Source organism: Gadus morhua, chromosome 7, assembly GCF_902167405.1.
Source record: "Gadus morhua chromosome 7, gadMor3.0, whole genome shotgun sequence".
NCBI classification, from domain to species: Eukaryota; Metazoa; Chordata; class Actinopteri; order Gadiformes; family Gadidae; genus Gadus; species Gadus morhua.
Window position 1 is genome coordinate 9,993,617 of NC_044054.1, and position 19,941 is coordinate 10,013,557.

At 40.8% G+C, this 19,941-nt stretch overlaps 2 protein-coding genes across 3 annotated transcripts; both read left to right on the forward strand.

Moving 5' to 3' along the window:
* Positions 1 to 98: 98 nt before the first annotated feature.
* On the forward strand, positions 99 to 6,588 carry si:dkey-183i3.6 (LAT2 domain-containing protein). 2 transcript variants are annotated; one of them, XM_030361900.1, is made up of 12 exons: positions 99 to 299; positions 742 to 846; positions 1,042 to 1,101; positions 1,635 to 1,678; positions 1,907 to 1,943; positions 2,040 to 2,074; positions 2,297 to 2,329; positions 2,461 to 2,488; positions 2,593 to 2,651; positions 3,369 to 3,422; positions 3,557 to 3,607; positions 5,159 to 6,588. In XM_030361900.1, exons 2-12 carry the CDS (start codon positions 812 to 814, stop codon positions 5,197 to 5,199), a joined length of 477 nt encoding a protein of 158 aa, XP_030217760.1. In that variant the 5' UTR covers positions 99 to 299; positions 742 to 811; the 3' UTR covers positions 5,200 to 6,588. The 2 variants fall into 2 exon arrangements, with proteins under 2 accessions (XP_030217760.1, XP_030217759.1); XM_030361899.1 differs by having other exon boundaries at positions 135 to 299; positions 1,059 to 1,101.
* A 3,381-nt stretch (positions 6,589 to 9,969) lies between these two features.
* zgc:171740 (RING-HC_CARP domain-containing protein) lies at positions 9,970 to 15,357 on the forward strand. Its single transcript, XM_030361042.1, has 6 exons — positions 9,970 to 10,003; positions 11,048 to 11,223; positions 11,391 to 11,528; positions 11,752 to 12,348; positions 12,725 to 12,932; positions 14,090 to 15,357. Exons 1-6 carry the CDS (start codon positions 9,970 to 9,972, stop codon positions 14,269 to 14,271), a joined length of 1,335 nt encoding a protein of 444 aa, XP_030216902.1. The 3' UTR covers positions 14,272 to 15,357.
* Positions 15,358 to 19,941: the final 4,584 nt, after the last annotated feature.

Genomic DNA, 19,941 nt, shown 5'->3' on the forward strand with positions numbered 1-19,941 from the left:
TTGCAGATGTTATGTTAAAGCGTAGTAAAGTGTTTTTGAAAACATGGCACAGTATACATACACAGCTCCTCTACTGCCCTGGATCAATTGTGAATAGGATGTGAAAGTAGAAAGAAAGAAAGCAGAGCCATTACTCATGAGTGTGTTTGTGGGGTGGTCTTGCAGAGTGCTCAAGAGGACGGATGTGGTGTCAATATTTCGGAAAGGGGAAGCACATTAACGTTTGCTCAAAAGGTCATGTTCATTTCCTTTTGTTGGTTATTCCATTACAAAGAGACTTCTGTGAAGATAACACCAAGGTATGACAACATATATCATGACATACGGCTTGTTTACTTGAAAGGTTAAAACATTTGAAAATGATGTCTTCTCATCCTTTTATCAAGAATATGTTGCAGCTTTTTGTAAGACACCTATTGAGGTTCACCAGTATCAATTCAGTGATCATTTTTTGAATATTTTCAATGAAACAAATACCTTTTTCTACCTAATTGAATTGTAGTCTAACACATCAGTTCACCACTGAGATAAAAGAACAGTGGAAAGAATGCTCTTCGGTTCAGTCATGAATAGGATTTTTTTTTTTTGTGAAATAAAGAAGTTCAAACATGTAGACAGAGGGTAGAACAGAGGGACAGAAACCCAATAATGTGTAACAAAACATGTAACATGTAGTATTACACAACCAAATATATGATGTGAATGAGTAATGATGACTGGATAAACTCTTTGTGTTTTGAGGCATGACAATCCTTGGCATTAATGAGGGGGCCGTGCTGATGCTTGTGTCTTCAGCCTCACTCAGCATGCTATGTCTTCTGTGTCTCAAGTGCAAAAAGAAATCCAGTAAGTTCTTTACACTCTTCAATGTTTTTGGAAATGGGAAATTACATTTTTCAATTCATAATCAATTTCCCCATGGGGATGATTTGTGATTTTGATGTTCTACACGGCAATAACCATTCACATTTGTTGTGCATCTATTTAAAACAATACAAAATCAAGGTAGAATGTATGTAAAACTGAAAAATAAGAAAACAGACTCTTCTCTCTTGCAGAAATCATCCAACAGGATTCCTCGATATATGACCCTCAGATATTGTGAGTATTTATTTATAACAGGAGCTTGGAGGTTGATCATTAATCATTTTGTTGAATCTTCTTTAATTGAATGAACATTTATTATGGTTGCTGTTTCTATTAGGTATGACAAGGTATACTTGTACTACTATTTTACGCCAGAAAATGTGTCTGTTTTACTTTAAAACATTTACGAGCCTGAGGTGTATGTATAGAATGTAAGTAGTTTGAAATGCATTCAACAGCATCTGGATTGTTTCAAATTGTGCTCTGATCACAAAGTGCTCACATTTTAAGGAATGCAGACTTCAAATGTAATATTTGTGACAACCAACAAGTGTGTTGTTGGTTGCATTCAAAGTGTTCAAAAGATTCCTAATTTGTCTTATAGTATAGGAAATCAATGTTCTATAAATATTAAAAAACTGAAACATACACATTTTCTGATGTAAAGTAGTAGTACAAATATACATAGTAGGAAAACAAGAGGATATTTCAAATAGGCATTTGATCATTTTCAAAGATTCAATTTAAAAATAGTGTTTCGCCAACAGCCAACGTGAAGGCAGCCGATTTGCTGTCACACGCTCAAAGACAGGTACGCTCCCTGGTTTTACTTAATAACATTATTGTATACATTATATAAATACACTTAATTACAATATTAATTCAAATGTACATTTATCGGGCGATATAGTTCTACTTGATAAAAAAGTATGTGTTGAGGGAAGAAATTCTGTGGGACAAATTATATGTTGTATGTTATAATCATGTTGGGTAACATTTTGTGATTATATTAATTAACTCATCGTCTATCATCTTCCAGTAACGCGGCCCAATCAAATGAAAACACAGAACCAAGAGTATGTATGCAACATGAGCTCAGCTCCATTAACCTACAAAAATGGTTTTGTAAAACTTTATGTATTTAATCTCACTCAAACATATGTAATTTTCAGGGAAACTGAAGTGAGACATTCCCATATCTCTCAATGTAAGATCTCCAGTTGTAAACTTTCCTTATTCAATTCTTTCATAAAAGTAAAATATATATTTTATTACCATGCACCAAACTTGATGATACCGTTTTCATATTCACAATGTAATAATGTTGATGTTTTTTTCAAATGTGATGATTTGGCGTATTTTGCGTATTTATTTGGTGTATTTTGTTTTATTTTAAGAAATGTATGACAAAGGGTATTTTCTATTGCAGCTGCAAATGAAGATTACACATTTGTCATTGGTGGTAAGTTGGTACTAGTTTGACCCATGTATTAATAGTTATATGTTATATTCTTTAATGACTATATCAACTGATCATGGAACTTTACAGAATAGTTCAAGGTAAACTCTGATGTTAACTACATTGTTTTGCAGACCAAGAGGGCTTTGACGCTACATATGTGTAAGTGTGTTCCCCCTATACCTGAATGGTCTCTACGTCACACTGAATTACCTCCATATGCTTCATCTGTGGTTTTAATCATATTTGTATGGTCTTTTATACAGCTCCCCACTTCCAATTGCAGTGTATGGAAACATTGAGGAAATGAAACAAGCAGCATCTGGTGAGCATGTTGTTTATTATTTTTCTTCGTAAGATGTTGAGAATTGCAGTAACGTTGATCACTACACAATCATAATAAACTTTTACATTTATTTTATGCAATTACTCAAAAACTAAATAAATAAGCATATTGTGGTTAGGGTGTGAAATGCTTACTTCGCACATGCATGAGAGCAGTTGCCTTGATGTGTGGGGTAAAGTACAAGTTAGAGCTGTAAGCACAGGTATTTTTTGTCAGTAGAATTTCTGAGGCTTGTGGCAGGTAAAACATTGCAACCCAGTCTCACGGAAATACTTTAACCTATTCATTCATGATCTGGGGCACGTAATTTAAAACTTTCCGTGCCAAAAAGCACACATTTCTGACAATTCACGGATATATGTAATGCAGGTGCGCTGCTCTGCAGGCAAACCGCAACGGTAAAAAGGTAGCTGCTTCATCTTTTCTTTTTAGAATGAGTTTGAAATTATTGCTTTTTGATACAAAAAAATTTAAATACGTGACAATGTCATGTATTTCCGTGAGACTGGGTTGTACATTGAAGCCCTACATTTTATGAAAGCAAGTCAGTGGACTTCCACTTACTTCTGATCAACCTCATAGGATACCCATTTACAAGAACACGGAACACTCTTTTACTTTTGTGATATCATAATATTATAATAATATATAATATTATAACCTCAAATGTATGCATTCCACATTCCTTTCTTTTAGCTTCCAATTTATGTGACTATGAAAATATTTTGACTGCTTCATCGATCAACGATGGTATGTGGTTCCAACGTAACATTTTGATATGATCACAATGTATTACCTCAATGTTGCAAAAAAATTTTTTGCAATCTTTTGTTTAAATTAAAATGACAGAGTTGTTTTTTTAAACTGCTGTTTCACTTCAACAGATGAGGATTATGAAAACTCTGAATTCTTAAAAAACGTTGAGGATTTAACAGGTAAATGTTGTAATTTGTTTCTAACTAAAAGGATAAGTTCGGGATTTTTCGACCTTGACTCTATTTTCCCACCAAGGGGGGAATGCAGAAACAAACATCTTTGAAATTGTTCCAATATGGAGTGATAAGGCTGCAGTCATAATTCGCGAAACGGACTGCAATGTAATTCTTTAGGCAATATCGGCTTGTCAATGTACAATATGTCCACTAAAAATGCGTATTGTTTGCCACACAATAATACTATTCATGTCTGACAACATTATCCCTACAGAGAAACCTAACTTTTTTCCCTTTCACTTGATTCACTCTGAAATTTCACGAGTTGTTGAACAGGGTGACCTTGAGTGAGAATTGGAACTCGGAGTTCGGGGGCCATCCAACCAAATCTTACAGCTGCAGCTGCTTTAATCTTATTTTACACTCTAGGTTGGCCTGTAGCTCTACGCTGTAGGCTGGCCTGTCGCTCTAGGTTGGCCTGTAGCTTTAAGCTGGCCTTATTTTACACATAACTTTATATCAATGGTTATAGCTTGGTATGTCTTTGTGAGGTTTTAACGTCTCTTATCATTGAATCATTAAAATTGGGGCCAAAGAAGTGTATGCAGTCTATAATATAATCAGGCAGTGAGGTGATTATAGGCAATACTATAGTATAGTTACCGATGTTTTTATGTTTGGGATGTAAAGAGGCCATGCAAAGAGCTGAAGAAAAGATAAGCTTGAATCTCAAACAGCTGTAGTGCTGGTCGAACACGATTCGAGCCATGGAACAAAGAAAGTACTTCGCCTTTTTGTTTCTTTGTTTCTGAAACAAAATTGCATGATGCAAAAGTCCTCCCTCAATCTTCTGTAAAACGTCCCGATATTTCTTGGTTTTATGGTCATACTAAAGCTACCCTAAAAAATAGAATGGGTAGCCTACCAAGTGTATATTAATAACTATTAATAACTTACTAATATAATTAAATTAATTCTCTCTTAATTCCTCCCAAAAGTCTGTAATTATTGCTCATAAGATAGATCGTACATAAAATATAGGTACGCAGTAGTTAACAAAGAACTGCAGTATAAATTCTTTGCAAGAATGGTACACCATTAGTAAAAAAAGATTAGGCCATAACTCGGGAGGAACTACACTGTATGTTGCAAACTGTAATCTAAAACGTAAACCGATACTCCTCCTTTTCCAATACTTCTCCTTGAGCAATACTTGATTCTGATTGACACTAAAAAACCGACCAGATGTAGCAAAAATATCAAAAAAAACCTGTTTCTTTCCCTAATGTAATCTGAGCCTGTCCGTGCAGAAGGAAAGCCATTGACAGGGCGCTTTGGCCCCAAAAGGATTACATTGCAGCACGCTTTGTTCATTACGGTAGCAGCGTTCCCCCTCAATACTGGACACAATATATCTAACAATATTGTTTGCATAAGTCCCTAAGACCAAAAATTCTGAGAAACTAAAGACCCGGGTGACCGTCCTGAAGTTATCCTTTAAGTGTCATAGCTTTTGTTTTACACTAAATTAATTGTTCCTCTTCTTTTTGACAGATGACCCAGACTATGTGAATACCCAACAGGGTGCTTGCTGATATGAACACCACCAGATAGAGGAGGAATTCTCATGGCTCAATAAGCAGGAGGAGCCAAACATAGTCTCTGCTATTCATAGCAGAGACCTGTGTTAATGACAGAGAGCCTCACCGGTCAAACTCCAATGAAAAAGGCTTACAAGAAAAGTAAAAATAATAATAAATATTCAATATTTATCTATGATCTTTGTAACAAATGTATCTTTGTATGATTCATTTCAGAAAAAAAGGTGTTCCAAGAAGTGAGAAAATCTTAACTTTTTCTGATATGCCATTAGAAGATACATCTGTTAATAAATATTTAGGATTTCCATTCGATGAATTTATGAATTATGAAAATGGAATTAAACTCCTGGCTGATTCAGCTGGTAGAGCTTTGGTTCCGTTGTTAACAAGTTAAAAATAGGTAAAGACCTTGGTTATTCTACTTACTCTCAATTGTATGATGCATGTGTTTCTCCAATTGTGAATTATGCTGCTGGGGTATGGGGATTTAAAGAAAGAAAGATCTCAGATGCAGTACAAAACAGAGCAATACGTTGTTTTCTGGGTATTCATATATATGTTCCCTCTTTGGCTCTTTTGGGTTGGATTCCTGCTACAATAAGGAGAAAGGTTGATATGATTAGACTGTGGAATCGTTGTGTTAATATGTCCGATGACAGGATCAATAAGAAAGTTTTCCTTTGGAGTAAAGTCCAGAACTCTCCATGGGCCGCAGAGATTCAGGCTGTCTTTGAAGAAGCCGAATTTCAGTATATCTATAGAAATAATTGATCATGCAGCATAAACAAAATGAGAAAAAAGTTACTTGTCGGGTACAATGAAAAATGGTTGAATGATATAATGTTAAAACCGAAATTACGGACATACATCCAAATCAAGCATAATTATGAAACAGAATTATATGTTAAAACAAATTTACCAATAAATCAGAGATCCTAGATTGCCCAATTAAGAATGGGAATCCTTCCCCTGGCACTTGAGGTCGGCAGATTTAAAAATATCCCAGAGGAACAGAGACTTTGTGAACTTTGTGATTTACAAGAAGTGGATAATGAATCTCATTTTCATTTATACTGTCCCTTCTGTGATGAACTAAGAGTACCTTTTGTAAATGAACTGTTTGCTCAAAACCCTGAAATATTTTGGAGTAATGATGTCAGGATGGAATGTTTGTTTACCTTTAATGTTTATAAGTTAGCCTCTTTTGTTACTAAAGCCTGGATGAAACGTCAGGATGGTTAATATCGTTAATGTTAGTATTGTTAAGCATCTATGTTTTATGTTAAGCATGTTTTATGATGGTGTCTTGTAAGCCCTTGTGGGCTGGGCATGCTAATGCATGAAACAATAAAAAATAAAAAATAAATAAAAAATGCAATCATTTTTAATAGTCAAATTTGAGAAATGTGCAGAGCTCCAATGCTAATACAGAAGAAATGATTCAGTGGTGAGCTCAGCCTCCCCTCTGATTCGCAGTGGAGTGGGGCGATAGGCACCTGCCTGTCACTCTCTTTCTGTAGGTCAACAATGTTGGGCTGGTGGACCCCGTCATTACTTGTCCTCGCTTTCCATATTCCAGGTAATTTATGCCATGTGTGTATTATATATTCAGGCTCGCTGACCTCTTCATGGGCTGTGGAGCCCATGATAAACCATGAAAGACCAATGCTGAGCTTGAGGAAATACTTCCAACTCATTTTTCACTGTTGCATGAGTAGTATGAGTAGTGGAACTACATTTGCATATAAAACATGAATCTAATACGTAATTTGCCTGTACGCGTGATTTTTTTAAAGAAGGCTAATATGAAATATGTAATTCATGGTCACCTGACCAAAAGTCTTTGTGCAACTTTGTGTGTAAATCTGGTTCTAATACTATCAAGTGGCTGCCCAGCCATTGACCTCACCGCATGTCACTGGTATACAGCTGGTATGTGCAGCTGTATGACGTAGGCTGGCCTTAAGCCAAAGGGTGTATTCTGGCCTGTAGTTATAGAATATAGCAGGGCAATGTAGTTTTGCCTGTGGCTCTAAGCTGGCCTGTCACTCTAGGCTGGCCTGTCGCTCTAGGCTGGCCTGTCGCTCTAAGCTGGCCTGTAGCTTTAGGCTGGCCTGTCGCTCTAGGCTGGCCTGTTGCTCTACGTTGGCCTGTAGCTCTACGCTGTAGGCTGGCCTGTCGCTCTAGGTTGGCCTGTAGCTCTAGGCTGGCTTGTCGCTCTAGGCCGGCCTGTCGCTCATTGCTGGCCTGTAGCTTTAGGCTGGCCTGTCGCTCTAGGCTGGCCTGTTGCTCTAGGTTGGCCTGTAGCTCTACGCTGTAGGCTGGCCTGTCGCTCTAGGCTGGCCTGTCGCTCTAGGCTGGCCTGGCGCTCTAAGCTGGCCTGTCGCTCTAGGCTGGCCTGTCGCTCTAAGCTGGCCTGTCGCTCTAGGTTGGCCTGTAGCTCTATGCTGTAGGCTGGCCTGTCGCTCTAGGCTGCCCTGTCGCTCTAGGCTGGCCTGTCGCTCTAAGCTGGCCTGTAGCTTTAGGTTGGCCTGTCACTCTAGGCTGGCCTGTCGCTCTAGGTTGGCCTGTAGCTCTACGCTGTAGGCTGGCCTGTGGTGGTAGGATGTAGGCTGGCCTGTAGCTCTAGATTGGCCTGTAGCTCTACACTGTAGGCTGGCCTGTGGCTGTAGGGTGGCCTGCTGCTATAGGGTGTATGCTGGCCTGAAGCTCTAGGCTGGCCTGTGTCTTTAGGGTGTGTGCTGACCTGTAGCTCTAGGCTGGCCTGTGTCTTTAGGGTGTGTGCTGGCCTGTAGCTCTAGGCTGTAGGCTGGCCTGCAGCTGAATGATGTAGGGTGGCCTTTGGCTGTAAACTGTATGGCTTGTATAGCTGCAGGATAGACTCCTTCCACTGTAGGAAAAACACAGGTGCAGCTCAGCATCAATTAAGGGTCCGTCCGTTTAGGTATGGCAGTGCAACAGTATAGACACAAAAGGACCAGCATGTATAAAACCAACCTCATGTCAAAACGACAGGAACGGGAGGTAACTTAACCCTACTATTGACAACCTGGGACTATGGTTAATTTGGTTGATGGACCTGCTTGTATATTACCGTGACACATTGAACAAGGTAGAAACAATTGAATAAGGTAGAAACTATGGGCAAGAACTACATCAGAACACCAGCCTCCCAACTCTTTCTTGTGAAACCAGGCCAAACCTATTTGCTGTATTATTCGAACTGCACAGGAAGCCACCAAGAACAACCTTTTTACACGGGCCATTGTAGCTGCTGGCGGCGGCGCTGGCCACAACTGATGTTTCTTAGATCTGACAGCGAGACAAAAGTGTTCCCCCGCAAGCCTACACCTCCAGACGCTATCGTACAAAGATAAGCACTTTCCTATGCTGTGTTAGGGGCTGAAACAAGATACTCATGAACCAGTTATCAATGCCATAAAGGGAAGTCATGAAACGCGCCTAATTTCTACAAGCTTAACTCTGTGCTTGGACTGATTGTCGTTTTATAGCCTCTACGTTTATAGCCTAGGTTCAAGATGAATCTGTGACTGGGTCTGGTCCAACTCCCGTTCCCTATTGCGAATTTGTTTGTCTATGTCAGGCAGATACAATTGTAAGCTAGTGAAAAATCATCTTGAATCTTGAAACTGGTTTGATCCAAAAGTCTTCTCAGTGAGACTTCAAGCATCTGTTAAACAGACTATAACCTACATTATTAGTAAATCTCGAATAGGCATTTATACATAAAGAAAACACTATTATTATTATTATAATTCATATGTATATATAGATAAAAAAAATGATTAACGAGATACAAAACATATGAAAGTTGTACAATATACATATAATGAAACAAGGAAACACCCCCCACCTGGTGGCAGATTCCGTCTAAGCAGGTTAGTATACATCAGGGTGGTGGCTATAACCACCGTGCACATAACTGCTTTATAGAGTTACTCAGTTGAGTACCAGGAGATGGTGTTTGGTACGCACCCCAGACATAGCTCCACACGTAACATCGGATCTTATGAAACGTAGCCAGTTTCACGGAGGTTTTTTGCGTCACTTTTTTTTTTATCAAACTGCAGCAGCTCGACCACGGAGCGTTTGATTATCTGACAAAAGGAACGTTGTGATCAGCTGATTTTGCGCAGTGTTGCGCTTATCATTCGTTTCGGGCCACGGCACATCTTGGTGCAACTTTTTTGAAAAAAACAACATTTTCTTCTGTTCCTTTTCTTTGCAGGCGGCGAACGCACAAGTAGCTGCTCAATGTATTTTGTTGTTTCGTTTTTTTTCAATCTCCCGTAAGTTACGCAAAAGCACTGTAGTGACACAAGTGACGTTACGCGTACCAGTTATGTGCGCCCCTGTCTATAACGCCACCAACTCTATTCAGTTATATTTAAGTGGTATTATCAGTTGGTTTAATCATTGTTATTAATGTAGACAAACAAATGAGGATAATATAAATATTTGGTCTATTGCACCCGTAAATTTAAAACGTAATGATAATAGTTATGTGTGATATTAATTAACACTATTATAACTTCATGCCCTAGAGTGACATATTGTATATTACACTTTACATAGTTAACCATAATGACTTGGGGATGAGATGCTAAAATGCAACGCGCTTCTAAGAGAATGGATGAAGAAAGCGAGTGGACTTATAAATCATCTGTAAAGCTACGAGTCCTGCACACAGAGAGGTGATAAACAGCGTGGATCATCTGATGAAACCAGTCAGTAAGTGTGGTGATGAACAAGCTGGATCAATTAAAGAAACCAGTCAGTAAGTGTGATGATGAACAAAGTGGATCGTTTATAGAACCAGTCGGTAGGTGGACTTCCGCGCACGCGCAGACTGGGAAACCATTCGCGTCGATGGAGTATGTCCACTGACTGGGATGTACAGAAAACCAGTCGACGGACGGGTTACGATGCATACTGAAACACTGGATATAACCTACAAAGACCTTCATTTATTTATTATGATTCAAACAATACCATTTTTTACTAGCACGATTGTTGCAGAAGGGGAATGTTTCCAGTCAGGCAGGTAAGGCAAAGCGCGTCTCAAACCAGACCACCGGATGATCGTATCCCGCTCGTCCGATCGTCCTGCAGTCCAAACGCTGCAGATCTTGTCTAACCAACGAAAGGACTTAAACGTAAAAACGGACAGGGGAACTGTGGAAGATTCTAGATCCATTGTTTTTAAATGCTTGAGCTATTGCATGGGCGCCACCATCTCCATCCAGATGTGAGAGTGAACCAGAGGCCCGATCCTGGTTTGAACCACTGACGGTCGCTGTTCTCTCTGGTTGATGGGGTCCGGTTTCTAAATCCTTTTTTTTTTAAGAATGAACACCATATCTGATTTTTACACTTGATGCAGAATGGTGCTGCTGAACGTTGCTCTTATATCGGCATTATTTTTGTTTTGCACTGCCTTTTTTTTTTTAATCTGCTGTCTTGTATAAATATGTAGGCTAACATGTCTTATCGTTCTACAGTGTTCCAAAAAGGCCCTAGTTCCACATTTGTTGATCACATGCACTGCTGCTATTGCCTTGTATTTGTGTATCAAGGAATTTGATCAATGTTTAATGACACTACGATAAGTAAAATTCAAGTAGAACAAACCATTAAATACAAATTCAAAACAATATTCACCGAAGTCAACTTCAACAAACGTTGCATGATTCAAACCAATAATAACAGGACTTAATATAAGTAACGGATATAGACGTTTTCTGGACCAATATAGAAAGGGATTGACATGAATATGATGAAGGACACTAGGATGCCCCAACCCTGGTGTGTTCCTCTGCAGGCAGGAGCGTGTGGACGTCTGATTGCTGGCCTCTTCTGAATCCCTCCGTCACGGTGGAAGAGAACGGCCCCTCCTGGCAACAGGCCTGCACAAATCTGGGTTTCAGTCTCCCCCTGACCTGTCCCTCTCATTTGTGTAAGGCTTGTGGTAGCCATTTTGACTCTCTCGCACACAAGGTAAGGAAGGACCCCCCCCACCAGCCGCCCCTTTCCCATTGACAACACTGACAGAAGGAGCTCTAGCGAGCCTAAGACCTGGGTTGTCTCGTGTGTGTTTTCGATCTACGTGTTTCCCACCACGTGGATCAGGCTCACCCGTTGTTCTGTCCCGTGTTTTGCCGCAGCATGTCTGTGGGGATTGCAAGAAGAACTTCTGTGACCGCTGCTCGGTGGAGGCCGAGGCCCGCCAGCCCCGTCTCTGCTGGACCTGTCGGCGGTTTCACGGCACCCTCTTCAACCGCACACAGCTGATGAGGCTCAAGGTACGTCCCCCCCCCCCCCCCCCCCCCCCAACCCAACCCGGTCCCGTGGACACCGTCATGTGACAATAGTTGTCGTAATTTTGTTAGTCTGGTCATCCTTGGGAGCGTTCAATACTGGGCGGGGCGCGGCCTGGGAACATGGATTTACACCGTTTGGGAAACACTGCCGCAGTGGGTTCTTGTTCTGCTCTCCTCTAACGGACCCATCTCCTCCCTCACCAAGGTGCGGGAGCTCCGGGACTACCTCCACCTGCACGAGGTGCGGACGGACAGATGCCGTGAGAAGGAGGAGCTGGTTGAGCTGGTCCTGGACCAGCAGGCCCTGGGCGGCAGCGGCGGCACTGCCGCCGCCGGCAGCGGTTGTAGCGCAGCGCCCAACGGCGCTACAAACGGAGCCACACCCCAGACCCAGCACACCGCTCCTTCGTCCTCAGACGACAACGACGAAGAGGATGACGATGACGACGATGAGGACGACGACGGCGACGACGACGGCGATGACGACGGCGACGGCGATGACGACGGCGGCGACGACGACGACGACGACGACGACGAAGAGGAGGATGATGAGGAGGGTGAAGAGGAGGATGATGAGGAGGGTGAAGAGGAGGATGAGGGGGATGAGAATGCTGATGAAGGGGAGGCAGATGGTGGTGATGAAAGTGAAAGGGTGGCTGAAGAAGATGTCGGTGATAACAATGTAAGGGAGGCTCAGGTGGAGGAGAACAACGAGAGAGAAGTGGCGGAGGAGGAGGAGGAAGACGACGATGAGGAAGAGGAGGCAGGGGAGGACGAAGAGGAAGTTGAAGAGAACATTGAGGTAATGATCATAAGTTTAGAGTTGATTAAGTTGATAAGGGCTTGGGGAATACAGGTTAGATACTCAGAAAGCACTCAATTTAGGCCTTGAGTAGGATTGTTTCAAAGTCTTTACCATGGTTGTTACCTTTAGTTAAAGGAAAGCAAACTCAAACCTAGGCCCTGTTTACAACTGCGTTTTGAATCGCTTTCGCAAGAGATTCTGTTTAGACGATAACCTAACACTACGGTTCCTACTGTTCGATGGTGGAAACCATTTCTCTTTGCCTCGCCATCTCACAACCCTTTTGAATCCCGATTTGCAGACGGGCCGTGATGTGTAAACAGGGCCATAGCCTAGTCTGAACCTGTCCAATACGCTCTATTCCCGGTCCCAGCAGACGTGGGAACCTGAAGAGGCCGTGCCCGCGGAGGCCCGGACCGCCTCCCTCTCTGACCTGAGCTGTGTGGAAGACATCGAGGGTCTCAGCGTCCGTCAGCTCAAGGAAATCCTGTCGCGCAACTTTGTCAACTTCATGGGCTGCTGTGAGAAGTGGGAGCTGATGGAGCGCGTCACCCGCCTCTACAACGAAGTCCGCAATGAAGGTGAGAGGATGCATTGTGGTGCTGTCTGATGGGTCAGTCATCAGTCCTACTACTAATACTGCTGTTCCTCTGATGGGTCAGTCATCAGTCCTACTACTAATACTGCTGTTCCTCTGATGGGTCAGTCATCAGTCCTACTACTAATACTACTGTTCCTCTGATGGGTCAGTCATCAGTCCTACTACTAATACTGCTGTTCCTCTGATGGGTCAGTCGTCAGTCCTACTGCTGTTCCTCTGATTGGTCAGTCATCAGTCCTACTACTAATACTGCTGTTCCTCTGATGGGTCAGTCATCAGTCCTACTACTAATACTGCTGTTCCTCAGATGGGTCAGTCGTCAGTCCTACTACTAATACTGCTGTTCCTCTGATTGGTCAGTCGTCAGTCCTACTACTAATACTGCTGTTCCTCTGATGGGTCAGTCGTCAGTCCTACTACTGCTACTGCTGTTTAGCACTGTTGTACGCAGAAAACACAAGTGGCTTCCAATGGGTTCCAAAGCCCACAAAGCCAAAAAGGGACTACCACAAAGACAACCTCTTCAAACCGTACACGGTTGAACTGTCAGAGAGAGCTGTCAAATAAGGCCTTATACCAAGTACCAGTTGGTAAGGTGATGGTTCACTGCTTGAGGTACACCAACTAATACCATGGTCACACTATACACAACCTTTCTGTTTTTCACGAGGGTCAAATCGTCATGATGTGGTTCATCTGGGGTGGGTTCAGTGTTTAACCTAGTCAGGTTGTACGTCACAGGAGTTACCGGCCTACGCGAGGACAGTCAAAATGATCAAACATCCTAGTCCTAACGTCGGGCTTTGTGGGCGACATGCTTTTGACCACGACATACAACATGGCCACCACAGCCGGATCTGACCTTCCGATGTTCACAATCGAAAGCAAACACCGAAAGCTTGTCTGCCACGTTATAATCGCGTTACAATTGGTCTGGAGTGGTGCAGTCTGTCCTGCCGATGAGAACAAGAAGATGTAAATGAGAAAGAAACAGTAGGGGGGGCCATTCTTGATGTTTCATCCTCAGCTGAGCCCATTTCTGCACTGTGTCTTCATCCTCACCTGAACCTCTCTGTGTCCTAATCCTCCCCTGAGCCTCTCTCTGTGTCCTCATCCTCACCTGCCCTGTGTCCCCAGAGTCAGCCGCAGCCACCAAGCCGGACGAGGAACTGTGCCGGATCTGCATGGACTACCCCGTGGACTGTGTGCTGCTGGAGTGCGGACACATGGTCACCTGCAGCAGGTGCGGCAAGCGCATGAGCGAGTGTCCCATCTGCAGGCAGTACATCGTCAGGGTGGTCCACGTCTTCAGGTCCTGAAGACGGAGAACACAACAGAACCACTTCCTCAGACACCACAGTAGATGGTGTCCAATAACTCAGAGATGTTATTTATGTTTTTTTTGTTTACTCATTAGTTTGTTCATTAATAGTAGGCAGTAGGCAGATACAATTGATCTTTTATTACAATTTTGTATTTATTTATTTATTTTCTATCGTATAATAACTAATCTTAAATGTAATTTACCAATATGTTGTTTCCTTAATCGTGGATGGTATGTCCTTGTATGTTACCTATGTTTTTTTAGATTAATGATAGAATAAGCAATCCACAGTACTAGTAAGAATGTTTATAATGTAGACACTTTACCAGGTATTATTGTATTTGTGTATATTTGTATCTGTAAACATCAACATATCAAACAAATGGTGCAGGCACAGTTATAATGTCCAGAACACTGGAACGTTATGTATGTTATAACCCTGATATTACCTTTATTTATTTATTTATTTATTTTTTACAGAATCCTCTTATTTTTTTCATGGATTCAGAATTCCCCAAATAACGGGAAGGAGGGCACTGCAGCTCATAATAAAAAAAATAAAAAAGTTCAATTCTGGCGCAAATTGAACCCATGGTCTTTTTCGGCATGAAAACACATGAAATAAGCCCTCCAGACACTTTTTTCCTTTGATTAACAAGTACAGAGCTTTCCCGGAGCAATGCTAACTGGCCCAATGGCTTACATTGGATTGGTTAGGGGCAGTGTGGAGCGCTTCCAAATCTGCATTTTTTAACCACTAATATTGCTCAAAATAGAACCAAACCTCTGCGGTAGCATGACTAGGGTCCCTACACATGAAAGCGTTCCGCGCTGCCCCTAGCGGATGCAATGTAAGCCATTTGGCCTGATAGCGTTGCTCCGGGCAAGCTCTATACTTGTTGACCAATGAAAGAAAGTGTCTGGAGAGCTTATTTCATGTGTTTTCATGCCGAAAAATACCCTTGGTTCAATTTTCGCCGGAATTACACTTTAAGTAATCTTTTGCACATTTATGAACAAATAAAACGTGTACTTTACTATACAATGACTAGCAAACTAATAAACGTACTAGCCAACTCACTAATCGTGTCACGCTGCAGTGTCCAGTCAGTAACAAAAGCCATGATAATATCATATTATCATAATATTATCATTATATCATGATATTATCATGATAATATCCATGATAATATCATGATAATATTCCATCACTTCAAAGGCAATACTACAATTGACGCATAGTCAATTGATGCATAGTCATTCCATTTGATAAATCTTTATTTATATATGCCGTCGGATGAGGTATAGAATATTCATATAATTGTGTGCACTTATTGTTCAACGATCACTGCAATGATCACTCTCCTTGGTTTGGTTGCTTATGGCCGTAATTAGAAATGTACTTTGAGGGAGAGGGTCAAGGGGAGGAACTACTCATCAGGTAGGCGAGTGTTTTCAACCTGTGTAATGTCGTTGTGTTGTTCTACTGGTGGTTCAGCGATGGTACTGCAGCAGATGTATGGGGTACCGTATGGTGTGTGTGTGTGTGTGTGGGGGGGGGGGGGGGGGGTCACCAACACGGTGCCCGCGGGCACCAGGGCGCCCGCAAGGACCATATGAGGCGCCCGCAGGCCGGTTCTAAAAATAGCACAACTCATTCTTGAACAACTCTTTCCCACCTTTTTTAAGTCATTGTTGATAATTATTGTGAGAAATCATTAACATGATCAGTTTCTTCACATAGATGAGTATCACTAATCAATATTAATAATATATAACTAAAGGCAAACTGAGCAAATTGGTTATTTCAGAAGAGTGTATCAAACTGGGTGCCCTTCGTATGACTATGAAGTAGCTCTCACATGACAGTGTCCACGGGACCGGGTTGGGTTGGGTTGGGGGGGGGGGGGGGGGGTGAATGAGAGACTCATTCACTGGTTATAGGGGACCTATCATTCATGGGTGAGCTTCTTTCACCCATGAAGAAGCTCTCAGGTTCAAAAAGGTTGGTGACCCCTGTGTTAAAGGGACACTGTATTAGCAAAAACCAATGTCTTCATCCATAAATATGTCACCTCTGCTAATAATCTGATTTATCTTCCTGAGCGAAGAATTTCTTATATTTAGGTGAGGGCTGCATTCAGCGCTCAACTATTGTTCTTCTTTCTTTCTTTCTTTCTTTTTCTTTCTTTCTTTCTTTCTTTCTTTCTTTCTTTCTTTCTTTCTTTCTTTCTTTCTTTCTTTCTTTCTTTCTTTCTTTCTTTCTTTCTTTCTTTCTTTCTTTCTTTCTTTCTTTCTTTCTTTCTTTCTTATTCTCTCAAAACTTTGGGACCCATCTACTTCTTAAATTTTTCTCCTAGAGACTTGTTATGATGGGTGTGTAGTAATAACCAACACAAACGCGTTACTTTCCAGCAAACATCTTTATCTCCGTTCTTGTATCAACCTACATTACATTCTTCTTTCCCTCTTCTCGCATGATCTATCATCAGTCTGCCTTACTACGCCACCTAGAGGCTGTACAATTCAACTGAACATAACTGCATGAGTAACTCAATGCAGTAGTGAGCAAAACAATTTTAAAATAGTCATATTAGCTTGGTATCGCGCGCTTCTTTTCAGATTTCTTTTAATGTTTTATACTTTTGAAGATATTCTACTTTTAAAATACCATTTTTTACAGTGGAAGTGACACTTACTACTTTAGACTTCGTAACTTGTTCAATATTTTATCGTTAACCTTCGTTCAAAGGTTTAACAAATCAATACACTTGTATCTTCAATAATCTGAAAACAGAATTTCGATTACCTTTATCATTCAATATCACAGTTTAAGTTCCATGTCGGCTTGTTTGCAGTTGGTCTCATTGATTTAATCTGAGGTTAGAGCGAGGACGTGCAGGCAGTGTTGGCAGATTGGGCAATTTTTCTCGCCCAATTTGACTGGGCTGGAAAAATGAGCATTAGGCGAGTACATATTATTATCTCACATCTAGTTCAGCTATTCAATCTTTCTCTTAACTTCTTAACTTCATTACACTAATTGTATCAACAGTTGTAGTTTTTATATTATATTTTATATTTTCAGTTGGTCTCATTAACTTTCATAGAGGTTACAGTATTTATTATTTCACTGGTGCTAAAATTATTGAATAAAATGTGATCTACCTCAAATGTATTCATACTTGATCACTAACTCTTCACTTTATTTGTTTCCAGCCATTTTAAATTTTTTAAATGGTGTGCATGTTTACATTGTTTACTCCATTGAGGCTCATTTTCAAATTGAGGTAAAAATCCCTTAATTTGATCACTTCACTTGCCATTTAGCATTTCTTTACGTCTTAAACTATGTGTCTTTATTAAAACATATTTTCAACCTCACTTTGCACTACAGCACTCACCGCATTTTCTGCAGGAAATGCATTTTAGTTATAATGCATTATTTACCATTGAACGGGTAAGTCCTAAGTACCGGCATTAATTACTAATATTAGTTTAATATTCAACATTCATTTAACATTCAAAATACAATTTTTGGAAGAACCTCTGAGTGTACACCGTAGTTTCTCAAGTTGGGAATCATTGATTTACAACTTGAGTATGAGATGGTGGTCTACTTGGTGAAATCCATCTCATAAATATTAAGCGTCTGGCCATTAAATGTTACAAAAGCTATCAGTTCTGTTTGTGATTTAGGCAAAGCTAACCAAGGGACGCCAAAGCAATGATAGGATCTGGCTCGATAAGAGTCCCCGTCACCTCTGTTAGCATGCTAAAGATCACAGTCCAATAAGCGTGTGGAGCTGAACCCGACCAAACATGTGAATGTGATTCACTGGTATATTTCCACACCTTTTGCAAGAGGAGTCGATATTGTTAACAATTTTACAGAGACTAGCTTTGATCCAATGAGTAGAGTGAATAACTTTGCAGTTAATCAGCCCATGTTTGGCGCAAATAGAAGAAGTGTGTACTCATTTAAGACTATCCTCCCAAAGTTCGTCTAAGATGGCCTCCCCCAAATCTTCCTCCCGGAGCGGCTTTATAGAGTTAAGGGAGGTTGAAGACTGCCTAGGATTTGACTGTAGATATGTGAAATCATACCTTTCATCACAGCGAGAAAATCATCCAGAGGAATTTCCTCTGGTAGAATAGGAAACTGGGCATATTTATGGCGAACAAAAGTATGAATTTGCAGGTATTTAAAGAGGTGAATCTTGGGAAGGGAGAACGGTTCTGGGAGCTGCAAAAATGTTGTCAATATATAAGTCTTTGAATTGCTTGCTTCCAAGACTAGAACATATAGGAAATGTGATATCAGATAAGGAGGGCAGAAAAACATGGTTCGCAGCCAGGGGAGCTGAAGTAGAAAAAGAAATGTTAGCCATAATAGCGTTAGAATTTGAGATTTTTTAAATAAATCTAACATATGGAAAGGTTGAGCAGTTGATGGGAGAGTGAAGTCAACGACACCGGCGTAGAGGCAAGAGACTCCTTAAAAAATCCTGTTGCATACGTTCTATGCAAGATGTACAATTGGCATGAAAGAGATCTTTGGATTTACTAGAAACTTTAATTCCAAGGTATGTAAAACTATTATGAGTAACTAAGGTCATTTAGCCTGATATATGACTATAGGCTTTTAGTGTGGCAAGTGTAGCAGGAATGGATACAAATAAGTCCGTAATGTACAGAAGAAGATCATCCGCATAAAGTGAGACCCTTTGTTCAGAGCTTTTCCTGCCTATTCCAGTCATTTGAGTGTTAAAGCGAAGGGCAATTGCAAGGGCTCAATAGCAATGGAGAATGAAAGGGGGCTAAGTGGGCATCCCTGCCTAGTGGACCTATGTAGAGGGAAGTAATAAACTTTCCGCCAAATAGCCCCACTCCACGCGATCACAGGCCTTTCAGCATCCAGTGATATCACTGCTACTGAAACCGGGGTTGTAGATTTGTTATAAATTGTGTTGAATAATCTCCTTAAATTAAAAAAGGAATGCCTATTTCTAATGAAACCGGTTTGATCCGGGGAGATGATAGTCGGTGTTACAGCCTCAATACGCAGAGCAAGGAGTTTAGATAATAATTGAAAATCTACATTTAGCAAGCTGATGGGACGAAATGAGGCGCAGGAGAGTGGATCCTTATTCTTGATCAAAATAAGGGATATTAAGGCCTGGTTAAGAGTCTCTGGTAATTGGAGAGAATTTAATGAGTCATTAAACATGTAGATTAGAATTGGGGCTAGATTATGTATGAACTTGTTTTAAAATTCTGCAGAATATCCATCTGGTCCAGGGCATTTCCCACATTGCATGGATTTAGCTGCTGCAGTGTTATTCAACAGTAATGTTTTTCTCCAAAGCCTCTATATAGTTGGAGTGAACAGTATAGATCTTAAGGGAATTAAAGATGGTATCTAAATGTGAGGAATTATGTGTGTGTTTTCAGATGTACAGTATATAATGTCTTGTAAAAATCTTTAAATTCATCATTAATTTTCTTAGGATCAACTGTTAAAGGCCCACTATGCAACTTCGGGAATTTCTTCGCTGTTTTCTTGGTTTTGGCACGCACATTTCTCTACACAGCGCCCCCTACAGCTTCGTAGTAGATATTTTACAACACTGTCGTAACAACTCGTTGACGACCCTTCCCCATG

Coding starts and splice junctions, on each gene's coding strand:
- si:dkey-183i3.6 (XM_030361899.1), top strand. CDS start 744: ATGACAATCCTTGGCATTAATGAGGGGGCCGTGCTGATGCTTGTGTCT. Junction 2,075..2,296: donor ACATTCCCATATCTCTCAAT/GTAAGATCTCCA, acceptor TTTCTATTGCAG/CTGCAAATGAAGATTACACA. Junction 2,330..2,460: donor TTACACATTTGTCATTGGTG/GTAAGTTGGTAC, acceptor ATTGTTTTGCAG/ACCAAGAGGGCTTTGACGCT.
- zgc:171740 (XM_030361042.1), top strand. CDS start 9,970: ATGAACAAGCTGGATCAATTAAAGAAACCAGTCA. Junction 10,004..11,047: donor TCAATTAAAGAAACCAGTCA/GTAAGTGTGATG, acceptor GTTCCTCTGCAG/GCAGGAGCGTGTGGACGTCT. Junction 12,349..12,724: donor AAGTTGAAGAGAACATTGAG/GTAATGATCATA, acceptor TCCCGGTCCCAG/CAGACGTGGGAACCTGAAGA.